Below are 15,635 nucleotides of genomic sequence, written 5' to 3'. Positions count from 1 at the left end.
AAGACTTATTACATGTTAGTATAAACACGGTAGGCACCGAGTGACTTCACGGCGCGTTGTATCCCGCCCAGTCGTCCCGGCTAAAAGCGCGCCACTAGCCTCTGTGATAACGTGATGACGTGCGCAGCAGGCACTGTACAGCAGGTGCACAAGCTGCCTTCGAGAACAGCGCGTCGGGACGCCTTTCGCATGTTTACAAGCGGCGGCCGCAACAGAGGAAGTTGCAGTCGCTGTAGAGGGGTTCTGAAATGAACACATGAGCTGTTTTTTCTGGGTAAGCTGCTCTAGAACATTACCGATGAAGCGGCGTCGAAGGCAAGTTCTCGCGTATCACAGCTGCGGCTGATCTGCGACGGTTTTCGTCAACAGAAAACTGAAAAAAAAAAAGAAGACCTGGCCCATTTTTCTTGTGCCTTCCCGCGCAAATCACCGTGAAAGCTCGTGGGTAGACCATTTTATCTTCTTTGCACAGCCACAAATAGTGCACGCACCAGCGAAAACACAGCAGCAACTGCGGTAGGTGCAGCGGCTTTTGCCTACCAAGCGAAACCAAACGCCCGACGACAGCGCCACCACATTTTCGTGACGTACTTCCGGTGGTCTATATGTAAGCACTGGATCGCACATCAGCGTCCCACTACTTGTTGAAGGCAACGCTTCTTCATTCAATAAATAAGAATAGTAAAGACGAATCGACAATTAAGGATTCCCAAAACATACCCTGTTATGCAACACAACATGGGCGGAATTAATTTTTTTTATGACTATTAATCCTTCAAAGTGTTCGATTAGACGGTGGCCATTCAAGCCAATCGAGACAATGTGTATCACGAGCGCAAAAACTTGCTATTGCAGTTAGGTGCTGTAACTAATATGTGGTATCTGTATGTTAATAACTTGCTCTAACAGGGTAAAAATAAATTGATGTACTTAAATTTACCATATTTCTCTGAATAACCACTAAGCCCTGGTGTCCTATATATTATAGCACATGGAGCCATTTTTCTTGTATACTGATGGGATGCTCAGAAAAAAAATCTTTTCGTGCTCTTGAGGGTGTAGCAACTCCAAGTCAACAAGAAACGAATATTTCTGCCCGTTAAAAATACTCAGGGCAGAAAGTGCTAACACACAACAAACATGTAAAAGGTGGCTAAAACACCACGAAAAAATATTATGGCGATGCTCCAACAAGGAATATTTTGAAGCTGTGACAAGGAGCCCACAGTGATTTTCCAAGCAGAGAATTCTTCCCCTTATCAAGAAAATTGACAAATTTTAGCACAAAGTAGAAGAAAAAGTCTGCAATATTTAGGGAACTTTGCACTGTACAGCCAGTGAGCATCTCACACTCTCATCAATTTACAGTACGTTGGGACATGACAAGGTATAAAGCTCGACTTGTCAAGGTTTTGTATCCCATCTCCACTTCTGCTATATGTAGTTCATATGTTAGGTCAAAAGGGTTCAAGATGCATCTTTTACTTACATAAATCTTGCTTGAAAACAAGGTTTTGAAAACATATGTAAGCGCCTCAGTACATAGCAGTGCAGTGAGGCCATAAGTAGCACTCATAAGACGTATATGTTGCTTCAGACATTTTCTATGCGCTCTATGCAGGTACGTTGGAGGCACTTAGAGAAAATCAACTACTCCAGTGTTTGTATGTGTTGTTTATTTTTGCTGAGCAAGTCCTGCACTATGAAGCTAATAATTTCGCTGACTTCTCTGAGCATATTAATAAAAGCACACCAAAACTTACAGAAAAAACTGATTTTATTTTGTGAATGCATTTAACAGCCCCCATATCTCCAATAAACAAGGAAAAAAACAATAAGAGAGGACATGAGGGTCTAAAGGGAAAATGTGATGGCTCTATGACTGAATGGTCTGCTCTGAAACTGTGTACCATGTGCACAGCTCCATCAAGCACTCCATCCAACTGTATGCTTTATACAAGACTCGCATTTGCAGCTCATTATCATTTTACAAAGTTTACATGAACAGTGGACACACCTAATGGAAACAGCCTGCTCAGAATCCACAGTGAAGTCAAAATGCACCACACATTCAAATTATTCAAAGAGAAAACATAACATAGATGCTTCAGCCAGAGCCCACTTCTTCATGAAAAAGCAGAATGTGCAGCAATGGTAACAAAATACTCGAGAAATACAGCCGCCAGCTCCTGAGGTCGTGTGCTTCTGTCAACTGTATGGAAGCAATCAACAAAGTTGGTTGCCACACACTACTCAAAAAGCAATGCTTCTAATCCTGCTCTAGCAGAAACTGAACACTAATGCTAAAGGGTGAACACAATTGCAGACACGGGGCAACCTGCATGCACGGTCCATAACGAAATCTGTAAAACTGTACACACACACCCACACGTACATTGCAGGGAGTATAATCGGTGTGAATGCACGGGTGGCGTCAGTCAGTCGGTCAATAAAGAACTTTGCAGAAAATATTTGACCCACTGTACATATTGTATGGATCCGAAGGGTCACCAATCTTGTTATTGGGAACATCAACAATACAAAGCTGCTAATGCACATGTACACGAGGACTTGAAAGAAAAGTTACATGCAAAACAGATCTTCCACAACACGTAAAACAGAGAAAAAAAAAGCAGGAAGGATCTAACATTATGACATTCACTGTGGACTGTGAGCAAACTTCTCTTAGAAGAGATTAAAAAAAAAAAAAAAAAAGGAACACCAGTCCAGCCTGTATGTCAGTTTGCTACAAACACAGCTGTGGAGCTTTCTTGCGAATCGTCACAGGAGAGGCTGCCCCGCCGAGCCTTAGTCAGCGACCGCAGGGCTTTTTCACGCAACTTTCGTTCCATCTCTTCGGCATTGTTCTCATCCTCTGACCTCTGTAAGGAAGAGTGACTCCTCGTAAGACAAACTCTTTTCCATGGCATCTGAACGAGGCTCGGTTCAGAGTTCTTAAACAAAGACTGTCTGTGAATTGATGCTTTAGGAGTCTGAAAGCCTATTGAAGACTTAGCCATCCAATGCAATCACTTGCGTCAAACGTGCAGAAAAGTAGTTTCCTGGGTAAACTCTGCCTCAGACTGTGCATGAAAAACAAGTATAAACTGGTTGGCAACATTGCCAAATCAATTTCAAGCCTGGAAAGTCATAAGCACGGAGATGTCAGAATTCTTTTCATACTCTACACTCGGTTTGAGTGCAATGACCACAAAAAAAAAAAAGGAAACACACAAGAAAGAAAAATGGAAAGCTGAAGACAATTATGAAGAGAAAATTGATATACGTAAGTGAATTATCGGTTGTGCAGAAGCATACAACTTGTCTCTATGTGCAACAGAAGAGACAGTGAAGGTATAGAAATTTACCCCATTACTGGAGAGAGCACACCTTGCCATTTCCCTCCTCAAATGATGACACTTCCCATGAGCACTAGTATTTGTTGTGTGCTTGCTGATGCCATCTTTAACCGGGATTCACCGTGCATGGTGTCTGGGTTAATGTTAACTAGTTTAATTACCACAAAGATTTTATCTTGAGTGTCCATATTAAACAGTGCTACAACCGTCGAACAGCAGCAGACAGAGCACAAGCTCTCATTTACCAACATAGACCGAACATTGAACTACTCTTGTAAAGACGTCTTCACTTTCATGTGATGCCCATTCCTATGACAGTGGGATCAAAAAAGGCTCAACCTGGCTGCCGTCTGATGAATGGGTGCATCCCTTATGTATCTGGACATGAAAAAAAAAAAGTAGTGAATTCGAAAATTGCCCCATGATTGTAAGTTACTTTTAAGGGCTTGAAGATCGTGGTGCTTCAAACATCGCTGCAGTTAACGAAGCAAAACAGTGAAGTGCATCAATTTTCAAAATGCTTTCTCCCTTTCCATGCTTCAGCTATTCAATCACAAAAGATTGGATATAGGGTGTGCTTTATTTTCCTAGTCTTTTTTAAACCACTACATCTCCACGCAAGTGTCGGCTCTTTGCTTGTTTTCTGTACCCCCCCCTCCCGAATTGGAATTGTGAAGCTGGAGACTAAAAAAAGCATCAGTTGGAGTCGTGGTACATTTGTGACACCAAAATTAACTTGCACAGCTCCAAAGGAATTCTACCCTCAGTTGATTAAAGTGCAACCAGGGGAAAAGATAACGGAGGCATATTGAAAACAATTTGTAAGCCGTTTGCAAGCACTGTCTCTGAACTTGACACATTTAATTTGCCAAAGTTGAACAATCCCCCTCCTGTCGTAACTCCTTCTGAATAAAGTAGTAAAAGTTGCTCCCAAAAGCCAAGAAAATTAATATTTAGTATTTCGTAGGAGCTATCTAACATCATAATTTAGCCTGCAAGGCAGACATTTCTGTAAGATTAACAAGTGTATGCCACAGAATTTAGTGCTACTGTAGCTTAGAATATGACATTTCAGACTATGATTCTCTAAGAAGCGCTTACAACAGGTCATTTTCAAGCAACCATCAATGACGCAAAGCTAACAGGACGTCAAAACATGAGATGACCAAAACATCTACTGTATTTACTCGCATAATTTGCGCATCCCTTATGTTTTGTCCGATTTACAAAAAAAAAAAAAAAAAGTTACTCGCATATTTTACGCACCCCAACCCGCCCGAGCCGGCTCACCGGTGCACGCACGAAGAGACTTTGAACCTTTGGATGCCTTGAACAGGCGCGTGCCTCCCTGTGCAGGCGAACGCAATCAAAAGGGCTGTAAGTGCGAAGCTTCTCCTTTTGAGCATTTCCCACAAGCTAGGGTCCCTAGAACACCCTACTTGCCAGAACTGCTCGAGCGTTTGCCTCCCTCCCCCACCTCTATCATCTCTACCATGCGAACGTACGCTCGCGTCACGACACGGACAACTTTCTGCATAGGAGGTGTGCGAGCGCCTGTCATGCCAACTGTTCCCTCGTTCTCTGCGTCCGCACTGCAACGCAAGCATGGTCGATTTCCGGCGGTGGGTTTCGCCATGCATTGGTCGCGTTTTTATTGCCCCGAAAAAAATTCCAATCGCACAAGAATCATACTTACATAATAGTGGGCCTTCGCTTAAGAAAAGTAACATGCTATCATCAAGTGTAGTGTAAACCTTTAACAGAAAACATAATCCCGATGCGTCGCCGTTCCCGGCCACCTCGTGAGGTGGCCACTTTCAAGAGTCAGCGCGGAATCTGAGAAACCTTGCCGCACCAACTATCTCACAAAGTGCGTGCGTATGGCACTAAGTGACAAGCGAATGATAGAAAGTGATAACGCCTCACGACGCATGCAACCAGGCGCTTTAAGTACTGCCCACGTTCACCTGTTCTACTTTCTTTAATATCGATAATCATCGACTTGCGATTGCCACCTGCACCGATTTGCGGTCCATGAAAACGAACTGCAGAACTAGAGATATTGGATCTGCTGGAAAAAAAGAAGAGAAAAGAATGTATGTCAGTCACACTGCGGAACGGCTGCCGACCAAAACACCAGTCGAATGTAAAGCTAAGCCTAAAGCTTGTGTGGTCCAAAGCAGGCACGCAGCGATGCCTCGTAAAGGACATCTGCAATGAAATTTGATCTTTTGCAAAAAGTCTATAGGTAGTCTAGCTAGAGGTAATGCTGCCTGCCAAATATCACCTTTGATATACAAGTGTTTACCTTAGGAAAAAGCTTGCAATCGACGGTGTTTTTGAGATCGAAACTAGGAAAAACAACGCAATTACAGCTGACCAGAAGTGATGTGAATGACAGAAAAACCGTCTGCTCCACGCTCCTCGAGCATGCACATCGCAGACGGGCCCCTTAGTGTGTGTATTTTTTTTATGTTAACCTAAGAAAGCTGCGTGAACATACCTCTGATCGACTGGGCTTCCCCACTGGTGCGTTTGCAGTGTCTGAACCCTATTCAGAAAAGCTGCTTCACTTGAACTTTACTTGCCAATGATTTCAATGCAGGACGAACGTGTTTCGAACGCACTGTCTTTACGCATGCCATGGCAGCACAAATGCACAGACGCATTTTAAACGTGCTGCATAGAAAGCGGTTTCAATGCAAGAAAGGATGATTCAGTGGCGAGAGGATTGCTCACAAGGAGCAACGCGGCGACGTTCTGTAGTAATCGTCATGTACAGTTCTGTGCGATTTGCCTGGGCACACCTCTAGAGCTCCGCGTCGTCTGCTTGCTGGCAATTAGAGCAGCAATTATAAACTAAATGCGCAACTGCAAGATCTTTCACTGTTGTTATCGTAACGCACTGATGTATCCGTGACGTCACGCCAGCCGAAGCCGCCGTTATCACCACTGCTTCTTCTCCTTCCCTTCCCCTTAACCCCTCTCGCACAACGCTACATTAACCCGCGCTATCGCAATAAAGCTTTGGTCTTGGCCCAGCCATTGCCCTGGCGTGTTCGTTTCAGTGGCGACGAGGATGGGATAAAAGCGGTGCGGCAACTCCGTCCGTCATGACCGCCGCACCCACGGGAGGATACGCCAGCCCGCCGCAGTTCGACGAGGCGAGCGACAAGTGGCCCGCGTACCAGGTTCGGCTGGAAGCCTTCTTTGAGGGAAATGGCATCACGGAAGACAACAAGAAGCGGGCCCTGCTGGTGACTGCACTGTCCACCCACACCGTCGACGTACTGAGCGGACGTTGTGCTCCGGATAAGGTGAATGAACTTTCGTACCCACAAGTGATGGCCTTGCTTAAGCAGCACTTCTCGCCGCAACCGAACGAGATAGCACAGTCTTATAAGTTCTTCACCCGCAATCAGCTGCCCGGCGAACCGGTCAAGGATTTTGTCGTGGCGATTCGACAGATAGCGGACACCTGCAATTTTGGTGCTTCGTTGGACAGAATGCTACGAGATCGCATCGTGTGTGGTCTGCACAACGTCGGAGTGCGTCGGCAGCTACTCGCGAAACCACAGCTGACGAGGAGCGAAGCGGAAGAAATTGCGATATCTACCGAAATGGCCGAGGCCAACGCGCAAGAGATAGTAAGCCCCACCGCTGAGGCAAGTGTGCATGCGCTGGGAGGCCAGTCCTATCGCCCACGAAGCCGGCCACAGTTTGTTGGGTGCTACCGCTGCGGAGCAAAAGGGCACGGACCCGAGGATTGCCGCTTCCGCTCGGCGTCATGCTTCAAGTGTAAACAACGAGGTCATATCGCTCGAGCCTGTTGCCGCCGTGAGAGTGGGTTCGGGGTGGTACCACCAGAACGCCAAGTACACGCCTTGTCGCGGGAGGAAGACACTGGCACGGACGGTATGTTCGCGCTGGAGGCAGCGGACAGTCACATCGGCCACGTCGGCATTACGCAACCCATCGTGCGCACCTTGGATTGTGGTGGGGTTCCAGTGAACATGCAGGTCGACACAGGCTCGCCGGTTTCGGTCATCACGTGGCCCACATATGAGCGGAACAAAACAGTGTGGCCGAAGCTGCGTGGTTCGCCATTGAAACTCACCTGCTTCCTGGGACGGCTTCCAGTGCGGGGACAACTTCAGCTCAAGGTTTCGTGCGGAAACAAGTCGACGGCTGGATCTTTGCAAGTCCTTGGTTGCTCCGGCCCAAACCTCTGCGGACGCGACCTGATTCAAGCGTTCCACATGCTCGAGGCACCGGTAATGAACGTGAACACGTCAGGTGAGCAACTGCCGTTACTCGGTGCTGACGACGTTAACGTGGACCGGTTGCTAGCAGAATTCGCTGATGTGTTCGCGCCAGGTTTAGGGCTCATAAAAGGGCCACCGGTACACTTCGAGACGCGAGAAAACGTGGTGCCGAAGTTTTGGAAAGCACGCGAAGTTCCGTATGCTTTTCGGCCAAAGGTCGACGCGGAACTGGACCGCCTTTCGGGCGCGGGTATTATTGTACCGGTGCCTCATGCGGAGTGGGCGGCGCCAGTGGTACCGGTAGTGAAACGGAATGGCTGCATCCGCCTTTGCGGCGATTTTAAGCTAACGGTCAACAAAGCCTGTCGCACTGAGCAATATCCGTTGCCACGGGTGGAGGATATCCTGGCTACATTAAATGGCGGTGAAGTTTTTACCACGATAGACTTGCGGGAGGCATACAACCAGCTTCCGTTGGATGAGGAAGCCATGCAACTCACGACCATAAACACGCATAAGGGATTGTTCAGCTTTACTCGCCTGCCTTTTGGAGTGGCGTCCGCGCCGGCCGTGTTCCAACGGCGTATGGAGACCATTTTGCAGGGACTTCCGGGTGTTCAGGTCTACCTAGACGACGTCATCGTGGCCGAGAAACGCAATGACCGCACCACCCTGCACGAAGTATTCAAGCGTTTCCGGGAATACGGCGTGCGCCTGAACGCAGACAAGTGCAAGTTCCGCCAACCAGAGGGGGATTTTCTGGGGCATCGAATCAGCGCTCGAGGTCTTCAACCAAAGACGGAAAACATAGACGCCATCCTTAAGGTTCAGGCACCACGGAATTCCGCAGAATTAAGGTCCTACCTCGGCATGGTAACGTACTACCACAAGTTTCTTCCCAATGCATCGACCGCCATGGCACCCCTATATCAACTACTCCGGAAGGAAGCTAAGTGGAAGTGGGATACCGCTCAACAGCAGTCATTCAGCAGTGTGAAAGACCTTCTGAAATCCGCAGACTTTCTGGCACATTTTGACCCACACAAGCCGCTAGTCCTGGAATGCGATGCCTCCCCGGACGGAATAGGCGCAGTGCTTTCACACGATGTCGGGGGCGGAGTACTTCGGCCCATAGGGTTCCGCTCTCGGTTATTGACTGGAGCTGAGAAAAATTACTCGCAGCTGGAGCGTGAAGCCTTGGCACTTGTGTTTGGTGCGTCGAAATTCCGACAATACTTGCTCGGCAATACTTTCACATTGATGACTGACCATAAGCCGCTTGTTGCACTTTTTCACCCAGACAGGCCAGTGCCCGTGATGGCCGCTGCGCGAATCCAGCGGTGGGCCCTGCTGCTGAGCGCCTACGATTACGTCATCAAACACCAGCCCGGGAAAGACAACATTCCAGCCGATGCCCTCAGCCGACTCCCCACGTCAGCAACTTCCCAGCCAGAGACGCAGGAAGAAACTGTGGACGGTGAGTATGTCCTGCTCACGGAGACCCTCAATGATGGTGTCATGTCTGCGAAGCAACTGGGCACTCTCACGGAGCTTGATGACGATTTAGCAAAGGTGCAAAAATGGGTGCAGGAGGGATGGCCAAGAAATTTGGGGCCTAAGGACCAGCACTTGATGCCATACTTCAACCGGAAAGCTGAGATAACGGGGAGTTATGGGCTTCTATACTGGGGCCATCGAGTGATCGTCCCTAAGAGTGCCCGAGCAGTGATGTTACGTCTGCTGCATGATACTCATCAAGGGATTTGCTCAATGAAGCGGCTAGGGCGCTCCTTGATGTGGTACCCCCGGATCGATAATGACATTGAGCACATGGTTAAGTCCTGCACCAGTTGCATCCAAGCTGCCCCTATGCCCCCAAAGAAACCCCCTGTTGCGTGGCCAGAAACGGATGAGCGTTGGTCGAGGCTGCATATCGATTTTGCGGGGCCGATCGATGGTCACATGCTACTGATTGTGGTGGATTCACATAGTAAGTGGATAGAAGCGATACCCATGAAGAGTTCCACCACACACGCCACCATAGAGGCTCTGCGCACCTTGTTCAGTACATTCGGGTTGCCCCGGACGCTGGTATCCGATAATGGCCCACAGTTTACGAGTTGGGAATTTAACACCTTCACGAAGCTGAATAACATAGTACACCTCCGAACAGCACCGTATCACCCCCAGTCCAATGGGCTCGCGGAGCGGGCGGTTCGTACGGTGAAGTATTCATTGAAGAAGAATGTACAAGGGTCACTGAAAACCCGCCTGGCTAGGATTTTGCACAGGTACCGCAGGACGCCGCAGGCCGGGGGCCGGACACCAGCGCAACTCCTAATGGGCTACGATCTTCGCTCCAGGCTGGACAACGCAGTGTCCATTCCGCCCTCACCAGTTGACCGTCCCCCCCTCGATGGGTGGCAGCCCGGGGAGCCAGTCTGGGTGAGGAACTTCGGGCGAGGCGAGCCGTGGACTCCAGCCAGCATTACATCGACAGACGGAGCCCGCCTGGTGAATGCCGATGGTCCGGAGGGGGAAACCATTAGGCGCCACAGCGACCAGGTGAAGCCACGGGAGTTGGAGCATGACCAGGGAGAAGTCGGTGACTCTCGGTGCCTCGAAACTGCCGGCGGGGCCCTAGCAGGAGGAACACCGAGGCGAGCGCCAACAAGGAGCGAGATCGCCGGGAGCCCCTCAACTCCGGTGTTGCGTCGCTCGGGCCGGCAACGCAAACCCCCAGACCGTTACTCACCGTAGGGGGAGCGGAATGATGTATCCGTGACGTCACGCCAGCCGAAGCCGCCGTTATCACCACTGCTTCTTCTCCTTCCCTTCCCCTTAACCCCTCTCGCACAACGCTACATTAACCCGCGCTATCGCAATAAAGCTTTGGTCTTGGCCCAGCCATTGCCCTGGCGTGTTCGTTTCAGTATATATACAGTCAAGCCGCTTATAACAAACCTGAGCGTGACGCGGCATCCGTTCGCTGTATCCCGAAGTTCGTAGTAAATGAAATGCAGCTTTTAAAAAAGTTGACAGTGAAAACACAAACTTTTTTTGACTCCAAAAATCCGTGATGCACCATGTTTCGAAGAGCAGATAAGGGCGGTCTCGGTGTTCATTTAAAACGGCAGGGTGCTCGTTCGCCGAGGCCCGTGGCATAAGCTGCATGAGGCACTGGCTCCAAAGTTCCATCATTCTCGCAATCTGATTCCTCCAAATCGCCCTCGCCACGTACTTAATTCAGAATGCCCCATTCCGCGCACGGTTCCACAGTGTCGGCATCATCATCGGCCGTAATTAAACCATCACAACAGATGTCCCCCCCGCTCTTCCAGGTCGGAGTCGACGACGCGCTGCCACAAATTGCCGCCGCAATTCGGAAGCTTCATGCTCGGCATCAGGTTGGACGTCGATGAAGTCAGCCTCACGAAAACAGTTTCACGCGCATGTAGCCGTCACCGCCGCCCACGAAATATTCACCATCTCCACAGCTGAATACCGGGATGCCCGAAGCGGCAAGTTGGCTGCCAGGTGGTCAACGGCTATGAGCATGCGCTTTGCAACGCGGCACCTAACGCACGGATTACGCTCAAGCCAAGCGGTCACACTTTCGGCGTTTTGTTGAGCGGCGGGAAAAAGCGTGTTAGTCCTCCCGTCGGCCATCATGACCACACACACACACACCAAGAGCGAGTGGATACATCATCGCATGCGTGGCGTGCAAAAAAATAAAAGTGCATGATCTCCGGGTGAAATATGCGACTACGCTTGAGCATGTTGAAGCATTGCCGAATCTGCATATACGCTTCACCATGACTATAACTCGTATTATCGGATACCTTATACGTGTTAATAGAAACAGCGGAGATTTTCGTTCTTCATCTACTTTGAACCTGTATGGCTCGACCCTTATAAGTGACAATGCGCATTAAAAGTTTGTGTATCAGGCCTAAAGAAGCAATATAGGTACGAAAACATGTTATAGGCACCAAATGCAGTAAGGTAACTGTGCCAAATAATAGTATATATTATTATGTTGTTGGGTTTTACATCACGAGTTTTCACTGGTTTAATTATTGAGAAACGCAGCGGCAGAATTTCACTCTAATTTTCACGAAAATATGTTAACCTCAGCCTAACGCACAGGAAGAAGTGTTTTTTTTTTTTTTCATTCATCTCCGATCAGATTTTTGCGCAATGAGTGAGAATCTTATCCGTGACGTCATGCACAGCAGCTCAAAACCATGCTGCCGCCAATGCTGTAGCTCGTTTAAAGCTGCATTGCACATGCCACGATGGAAGTAAGTTTCAATCCATGCCGTGTAAACATTTCTTTAAGTGCCAGTCACCGTGTACATTCAAAGCTTTGGCTTTCGAAAGATAAGATTTTTTTCATGACTACCATGTACGTGGGTGAAGCCCACTGCGAGCCAGTCGCGTTGCTCAGTATTCTAAATGAAGTTTCCCCATCCATCCATCTACGACGAGAAAATTTCCACACTATGAGCAGTGACCCTTCCGTGACCCCCTTTTTTCAGAAGCTGTGACTTTACAGCGAAGCAACGTAGAAATTTCTGTCGAAGGAATGCAGACACGCAGCTCTGCTATGCAGAAAAATGCCGCCGGCGAAACTTTCTTGCCAACCAGCACCTGCTCCGAGACAGGGTATTGTGGGCGGGGTGCCCGCAGTGACGTCACACTGTTTACAAACAGGGAGAGGTCTACTTTCACAGGCTCTTTGACATTAATGTCTTTATAAAGCATGTGTGCAATGTGAGCACTAAGAGTTGAGCCTATCAGGATTTTGAACTTCTCGGCTACATTTTTTTCATTTCCTCTTGCCCAATCTAAAACTCACAAAATGCAGCGAAATCGCAAGTTCATTGAACACGATAATTCTGCGAGACGCCAGGAATAACGGGGGTGGTGGGTAGTGAATGCATGGCAAAGCAAGGTAAAAAACAGTTTAAAACTGATATTTCTTGTATATGGGCCATTCTAGAGAATGTGCTCCAATCATGTCACGTGAATTACTCTTCTGGCATCACCAGAGGTACCAACAGAACTAGAAATTCTAAAAGAGAATAACAAGGTTGACCGTGTTTTTTAAAGTTGTTTTTGGGTCCTTATATAGACAGGGCATGCAAACACTGAAACAAGAGAACAGTCAAGACATTGCAAATGCTGCTCTTAGAAATCATAAAGCTGCAGAAAAGAAGGTGAAGTGGTGTATCTTATGTTCAGATTTCCCACTCTGGTAAAAATACGACAAACGGCAACACGGCTCAAATTATTGTCCTGCGGCGGCTCGAACGGCAAGAGCAAACACGGGCAGCGGCGATAGCGCAGAGCTCTAGTTCAAAGGCACGCTGTCAAAACAGTTTTACTATTTTGGATGCATTTCGTGGTTAACAGTAACAATCATGAGCGCATCCTCTGGGTAAAGTTCATGTACTTTTTTTCTTAAAGGGACACTAAAGTCAAATAAGAATTTACGTCAGAGTGAAAGCTCAATATATGACATCTAAAACGACAATATTATTAACAACAGATCCCTAACTACCAAGAAATCAAGGTAAATGCACAAGAACACAAGCGCCGTGGTAGGACATTTTCAAAATGATCCCGATGACATTAGACGGACTGCCTACAATTAATCACTAGTAATCGATCTGACTGCACTAAATAAGGAACCTTCAGTGTATCAAGAGACGCGATAAAATGCTGCTTGTTTCTATCTGTTTGATTCATAAAAAAAAAGAACCGCCGGACGTTTCTATGGGGAATGGCGCGAGTGGTTCAAATATTCAATTTTCGCGTGGTTACATGAGACAGGTGGCGCCATCTAACGGGGTGCAGTTGGAACAAAAGCGTCTGATATCTTGAAGCCAATGGCGAGAAATTGATCAATGGCCATTGCTGCTGTGGCTCCCACTGCTTTCGGTCTGCTGCTACTAGCGCAGTTAAGTCGGCAACATTGTGCATGGCAACAGTGACGTGAGACGGTTCGGCCAGTCCGCTTCTTGAGACGGGTAATTTGAGGTATGCTAACCCGATGCGGAGCACTAAAACGTTATTTTATTTCAAAATAGACCCTTCCGTGGCACGAAAGTAATACTATGAGGTTTCTGGACTGCCATTTCAACAATGAACGTCGACTTAACATTTGGCTTTAGTGTCCTTTTAAGCTCTAGATACATTGTGCTCAGGTCCCAAAATGAACTTCTGATTGCGCCACGTCACGATGCGATCCTTCTGCCTAGTAGCGAACGCTTTCTGGCACACTGGATCTGCCCGTTGATTGTAGCTGTGCGCGCTGCGGTAACCAGAGCGCCATCATTAAATGATGGGAAGCTGCACAGCAAGAGTATCCGGCGAGATGGAGAAGCAAGAATGCCCGGCAGAAGATAAAATAAGAGTTATTGTGTACGACTCACACCTCCGGGTCATATTCATCTTCATTTGCGCTCGCATCCCATCCCTTCCCTCATCCACTTAAAAGTCATCGTGTGCTATCAGATTTATGCGAGCCGTCGCGAACTCGGTCAGCATCTTTATGAATGAAACAGTAAGCAGCCATCAGCCTATGCTCATTTCCGCAGAAAAGCAAAAGAAAAAGAAAAGGCGACTCGCAGGCCCAAGAGCACACAGCAGGTAATAAAGCGCTGCCGATGATGGTGATGGCAATGGAGGTGGTTGAACTCGGTTGCCAAAGATTCCAGGCTCCTAGAACCCTGCCAATGACTCATATACAAACTTTTGATTGTGATTTAAAAAAAGAAAAGAGAGAGAAGAACAACCAATGTTCTGCCTTTCACAGTACACACTAGTTTCTCTGATGCCACAATATTGTGTAGAGGTCCCATCATTCAAACAATTATAAACACACACAATCCGAAGGACCGGAAAATACCTGCGAAAGTGCACTTATTGTTAACACCAGCCTGTAAATTTTCAAGTACACTAAACATTCACAGAAAAGAGGCCGCAAATCCTCAACTCTACTTGATAATGTGTGTGAAAATAGAGCATAGCAGTTTACTAGCGTAATTACTCTAATCTAATGCGGACCTTTTTTCCTGTTAAGCGAGTTCATAAATCACATGCGTGTCAGAATCGAGTACGAAAAAAAAAAAAATGAATAGGGTCATTCTATAGCCATCGGCATTTCCAAAATGGCCGCCCCCTACGTGCGTCGGCATGGCGCGTCGGCCATTTCTGCCTGTGTGTTTCCCATGTGCGGCACTTCGTACGTGTGCTGAGGAGTTCGTCATCTTGTAGTGCATTAGCATCGACGGCATGGAAGGGCCGCCTCCAAAAACTCAAGTGCATCACGATGCCGCTTTTAAAAAAAAAGTCATCGCGTGTGCAGAAACGGACAGAAATCTGGTCGCATTGTGGTCGTTCAGAGTTCCTGAAACGTGCGTGCGGGACTGGCGGAAACAAAAGCAGAAGATTGTCGACAGCAAAGCTTCACGCAAAGGCTTCAGTGGACCACAGTAAGGTCGGTTTCCGCAAATTGATGAGCTGCTCGGCGAGTATGTGCTTGAGCAGCGAGCGGCACAGCGGCCCGTGACGACAGAACTGCTCCAAGTGCGGGCTATGCAATTAGCCTTAGAAAAAGGTCTAATGCGGAGCCAGTTTAAAGCGAGCAGGTACTGGCTAACTAACTTTATGAAGAGGAAAGGCTTTTCCCTCTGAAGGTAAATGGGCACATGCGAAAAGTTTTGCAGAGGAGTACGATGAAAAGCTGCACAGTTTTCACAGGTTCGTCCTAAACTTGCGGCACAACAACGGCTACCTGCTTGGGCAAATCGGGAATGCCGATCAGACGGCTCTTTACTTCGACATGCCTGGCAACACAACCGTCGAGAAGAAGGGGGCGAAGCAAGTTCGCGTGCTGACATCAGTCCACGGTAAAACTACAGTGACGGCAATGCTCTGTTACACGTCAGATGGGCACAAGCTTCGCCCGTACCTCATATTTAAATGGAAGACGCTTCTG

At 47.9% G+C, this 15,635-nt stretch overlaps 1 protein-coding gene across 2 annotated transcripts in view; it reads right to left on the bottom strand.

Moving 5' to 3' along the window:
* Positions 1-1,759: 1,759 nt before the first annotated feature.
* Srrm1 (Serine-arginine repetitive matrix 1) overlaps positions 1,760-15,635 on the bottom strand; it is a 67,418-nt gene continuing 53,542 nt past the window's right edge. For both annotated transcript variants that reach the window (XM_037426167.2, XM_037426169.2), the window contains one exon: positions 1,760-2,882. In XM_037426167.2, coding sequence (XP_037282064.2) covers positions 2,739-2,882 — 144 coding nt within the window. In that variant the 3' untranslated portion in view covers positions 1,760-2,738. The remainder of the gene's footprint in view (positions 2,883-15,635) is intronic.

The sequence above is a fragment of the Rhipicephalus microplus genome, chromosome 5 (assembly GCF_043290135.1).
Source record: "Rhipicephalus microplus isolate Deutch F79 chromosome 5, USDA_Rmic, whole genome shotgun sequence".
Classification (NCBI taxonomy): domain Eukaryota; kingdom Metazoa; phylum Arthropoda; class Arachnida; order Ixodida; family Ixodidae; genus Rhipicephalus; species Rhipicephalus microplus.
Note: the sequence above shows the minus strand (reverse complement) of the source record. Positions and strands in the feature narration are given on the sequence as shown.